Genomic DNA, 5000 nt, shown 5'->3' with positions numbered 1-5000 from the left:
TGCATCCAGCAGGGGCACCACAACAAAATTAAGCATAATAATGTGTTAATTCCACGACTTTATATATCGGTATTGGTTGATATCGGAATCGGTAATTAAGAGTTGGACAATATCGTAATTGGCAAAAAAGCCATTATCGGACATCTCTACTTACGATAATTTTAATCTACATTAAAAACACTTGTAGCAAATGCGTCACGAACCGGTGGTTCGTGACGCATTTGCTACACTAATTCATTTATGAACTAACGCACTAAACACTAATAAGCCTGTTAATAGATGTATATTACTCCCTTGTTATATATAGTACATGGGACAATGCACATCAATGGACACATAATATGTTCATGTGCCAGATTGTAGTAGCCAAAGGATAATTGTTTTGGGCTGTTTTTATCTGCCAAAGGTAAAGTAGAAAGCCGGTCTGTGAAAATAATGCTTACATTAAACTGGTCCCTGGTGGAAAAAAGGTTAGGGGAACCCTGCGCTGAGGTACCCTGAGTACGTACGTGTAGCTTGTGTGCTATTGTGTGCTAAGCTGTTGTGTAGTTGTTTGATAAAGCCTACCATGTTTACATTTTGTAAAGGACTTGACTAAAATACAAGGAAAGACCAACCCTGTGGGCATATTGGAGGACATGTAGATGTTAACTGGCTGTCCAGAGTAGGTATCAGAGCCTGATATTGGAGAGTTTAGATCTAAGCCGATAGAGCTAATATAAAATAGTGATTATAGTTTGACATGCAGAAAGCCATGTAAAATCCATCCATCCATAAAAATAACAATTTAAATGAATACGAGAGCATTTAACATAATTTCTGCCTTTATTGAAAACTAATTTTGTAATAAGTTCTTTCTTGAATTCAAATGTGTTTCTCACATACTTCACCAAAGTAGCATTTCTTTGGACTCATGGTGTCTTGTTTTTCCAGCCATACTCATTTAAGTTAAGACCTGCTCAGTGGCCTTGTGGTTAAGACTGTCCGCCCTGAGACTGGAAGGATGTGAGTCATACCAACGACTTGAAAACGGGACCCATTGCCTCCCTGCTTGGGACTCAAGCATCAAGGGTTGGAATTGGGGGTTGAATCCCCAAAAGATTTCCAGAGCGTGGCCACTGCTGCTGCTCACTGCTCCCCTCACATTCCAGGGGGTGAACATGGCAATGGGTCAAATGCAGAGGATAACTTCACCCAGTATGGGATTTTAACATTAACTTTTAAAAAAAGACAGACTGAGTCACCAACACGTCGGATTTTTTGTTTAGGCACTCGATTCCGCAAAATTAAAGATGTCCGATAATGGCTTTTTTGTCCATATCCGATATTCCGATATTGTCCAACTCCTAATTACCGATTCCGATATAAACCGGTACTGATATATACAGTCGTGGAATCAACACATTATTATGCCTTATTTTGTTGTGATGGATGCCCCGCTGGATGCATTAAACAATTCGGGCCATGCTCTCCCTGAGGGGTGTATATTCTAGCGTCCCGGAAGAGTTAGCGCTTTAAGGGGTTCTGGGTATTTGTTCTGTTGTGTTTATATCGTGTTACGGTGCAGATGTTCTCCCGAAATGTCATTGTCATTCTTGTTTGTTGTGGGTTCACAGTGTGGGGCATGTTTGTAACAGTGTAAACGTTGTTCATACGGCCACCCTCAGTGTGACCTGTATGGCTGTTGACCAAGGACGCTTGCATTCACTTGTGTGTTTGAAAAGCCGTATAGATTATGTGATTGGGCCGACACGCAAAGGCACTGCCTTTAAGGCACACCCCCAATATTGTTGTCTGGGTGGAAATCGGGAGAAATTCGGGAGAATAGTTGCCCCAGGAGATTTTCGGGAGGGGCACTGAAATTCGGGAGTCCCCCCGGAAAATCGGGAGGGTTGGCAAGTATGACTGGGAGACGCAACTGCTCTGTACTTCTTCCTATGCCCGTGTACCACTCCGTACAGAGACGTTTTTAAAAGTCATAAATTGTACTTTTTGAAACAGATACCGATAATTTCCGATATTACATTTTAAAGCATTTATCGACCGATAATATCGGCAGTCTGATATTATCGGATAGGGGTGTGGGGACAAAATCGAGAATCTCGATTCTCACGTTGTGCAGTTCAGAATCGATTTTTTAATTTTTTAATTACATTTATTTATTTTGTTTTATCAATCCAACAAACCAATACACAGCAATTGAGGAGACATAAACACGACACAGAACAAATCAAAAGTAGTGAAACAAAAATTAATATTGTCAACAACAGCATCAATATTAGTTATAACTTCAGCAAAGCAGTGATTAAAAATCCCTCATTGACATTATCATTAGACATTTATAAAAATTAAAAAAAAGAACAATAGTGTCACAGTGGCTTACACTTGCATCGCATCTCATAATCTTGACAACACACAGTGTCCAATGTTTTCACAATGATAAAGTAAGTCATATTTTTGGTTCATTTAATTGTTAAAAAAAATTGACATTATTGCTATCAGTTGATAAAACATTGTCCTTTACAATTATAAAAGCTTTTAAAAAAAAATCTTATTACTCTGCTAGCATGTCAGCAGACTGGGGTAAATCCTGCTGAAATCCTATGTATTGAATGAATACAGAATCGTTTTGAATCTGAAAAATACCGTTTTTGAATCGAGAATTGCGTTGAATCGAAAAAAATCGATATATAATCGAATCGCGACCCTAAGAATCGATATTGAATCGAATCGTGGGACACCCAAAGATTCGCAGCCCTATTATCGGACATCTCTACGCAAAATGGTATGCAAGTTTGTTTTGGCAATATTTGGTCGTAGATGACATGTGAGAACCAGGGCAAACATACCGAATTAATCAAAAAAGTGGGTTGCAAGGAAAACGGGGTACGGTACTACTGTAGTGATACCAGGATTAGGTAGACTTGGCTGTAGAGCAAACTGTACTACTAAACTACAAAATGTTCTCAGTGCTGAACTCCAACCGCAAAAATAAACAAAACCAAACATAGCATGAGCAAAGAGAATAAAACAGAGTACTCACCACTTTCGCTCTTTTCAATCACGTCCACCGTCTCACCGGCCTTGAGGCTGATCTCAGAGTTCTCCTGCCGCTCATAGTTTGCCACAGCCACGTACTGCTCCAGCACCATAGGTTCCAAGCTGTCAATCCCTGAGCGGAAGAAGAACGACGTCAGCCACCTGCTCGTTCTCACGCTCCGCGAAAGCCCGTTGCGACCAACCGTACCCCTGCCTCTGTGCACGGGGTACGCTGCCATTAGCCCGACCCTCGCACCCCGTCACTGTGTTTCCTCCCTGGACGATCAGCACATAATAAGCTGTCAATTTGACTGCACAGTTCTAAATGTTCTGCCATATGGCTGACGGGACCCCCGAGCAACTGTGCAGGACGGAGGGGCATCGGAAGAAATCAAAACCCTTTGAGGCTGTCCGCAGAAGTTGCCACCTTGCGACTAAAGTGGAACCATGACCGAAATGGAACTTAAGATTTACAATAAAGACCCGAAAGAAAACCTAAAGAAAAACAATAAAGAAAACCCTTTGAGGCTGTCCGTAGAAGTTGCCCTCTTGCGACTAAAGTGGAACCATGACCGTAATGGAACTGAAGACGGACACTAAAGAAGACCCTAAAGAAAAACACTAAAGATAACCCTGTGAGGCTGTCTGTAGAAGTTGCCCTCTTGCGACTAAAGTGGAACCATGACCGAAACGGAACTTAAGACTAACACTAAAGAAGGGAACGTTTGAGAGAGAGACTGAGGATCGAGTGGAAAATCCAGTGTGGTTGAGATGAAAGGCCTCCCCTCCACTGCCTCTGGGAGCCAGTCGTTGGACGGGGAATTAATAGGGGGGGTGAACACACCAATCGTGCTAGTCCGCAATGCTGGCCTTAAATAGAAACATATGATGGAACTGGAGAGGGAAAAAACTGGGTCTAAGTTTGTGTGAAACAAAAGAAAAAAGTGTTTTGTTTTCCCCCCTGATGTTGAAAACATGTGTACTGCAACCAGACTTGTTTCCACTTCCAGCGTGTCCCGCTGAGCACTGTCTGTTGATTGGCAGCTGGTCCACACCGGCTGCCAATCAGCATATCTCTATTTATGCCTGTCTCGAGCGAATACAAAACAAGGAAAAATAAACAGAAATGAAGTGACAGATCGTCACTTATGTTTTGTTACAACACTGGATTAAGTCCTGTTTATGTTGAAAAGTATTTCAGTTCGAACACCTCAAAAGTGTACTGTGAAATTCTTGTTACTCAATGATTGACATCGGAAGTCGACATATAATTTGAGAGCTTTAAGAGATGTCACAGTTTGTTGGCAAGTGTAGTATCAACACCAAATCATGAAAGAAAAAGGGTAATACTTAAAAAATGCCCCAAATCATACAATTCTTACTAACTTGTATACACAAACTTTCCAAGACTAAATTCCACAATTTTTTATGATGAGCATTATCATATAATTTATTCAAAAAGTATAACGACAAATTAAGATAAAGTACAAACCCCGTTTTCATATGAGTTGGGAAATTTTGTTAGATGTAAATATAAACGGAACACAATGATTTGCAAATCATTTTCAACCCATATTCAGTTGAATATGCTACAGAGACAACATATTTGATGTTCAAAGTGATAAACTTTTTTTTTGTGTGCAAATAATCATTAACTTTAGAATTTGATGCCAGCAACACGCAACAAAGAAGTTGGGAAAGGTGACAATAAATACTGATAATGTTGAAAGATGCTCATCAAACACTTATATGGAACATCCCACAGGTGTGCAGGCTAATTGAGAACAGGTGGGTGCCATGACTGGGTATACAAGCAGCTTCCATGAAATGCTAAGTAATTCACAAACAAGGAAGGGGCGAGGGTCACCACTTTGTAAGCAAATTGTCCAACAGTTTTAGAACAACATTTCTCAACGAGCTATTATAGCAAGGAATTTAGGGATTTTACCATCGACGGTCCG

General features: G+C 40.6%; 1 protein-coding gene across 6 annotated transcripts in view; it reads right to left on the bottom strand.

Annotated features, from left to right (window-relative positions):
* Positions 1 to 5000, bottom strand: part of sh3pxd2aa (SH3 and PX domains 2Aa) — a 232777-nt gene that overhangs the window by 62534 nt on the left and 165243 nt on the right. For 5 of the 6 annotated variants that reach the window (XM_061907796.1, XM_061907806.1, XM_061907815.1 and 2 more), the window contains one exon: positions 3044 to 3172. In XM_061907796.1, coding sequence (XP_061763780.1) covers positions 3044 to 3172 — 129 coding nt within the window. Of the gene's footprint in view, positions 1 to 3043; positions 3173 to 3247; positions 3784 to 5000 lie in introns of those variants that run through there. The other variant, XM_061907836.1, reaches the window with a different exon arrangement.

This window comes from Nerophis ophidion, linkage group LG01 (assembly GCF_033978795.1).
Source record: "Nerophis ophidion isolate RoL-2023_Sa linkage group LG01, RoL_Noph_v1.0, whole genome shotgun sequence".
In the NCBI taxonomy this organism is placed as follows: Eukaryota; Metazoa; Chordata; class Actinopteri; order Syngnathiformes; family Syngnathidae; genus Nerophis; species Nerophis ophidion.
Note: the sequence above shows the minus strand (reverse complement) of the source record. Positions and strands in the feature narration are given on the sequence as shown.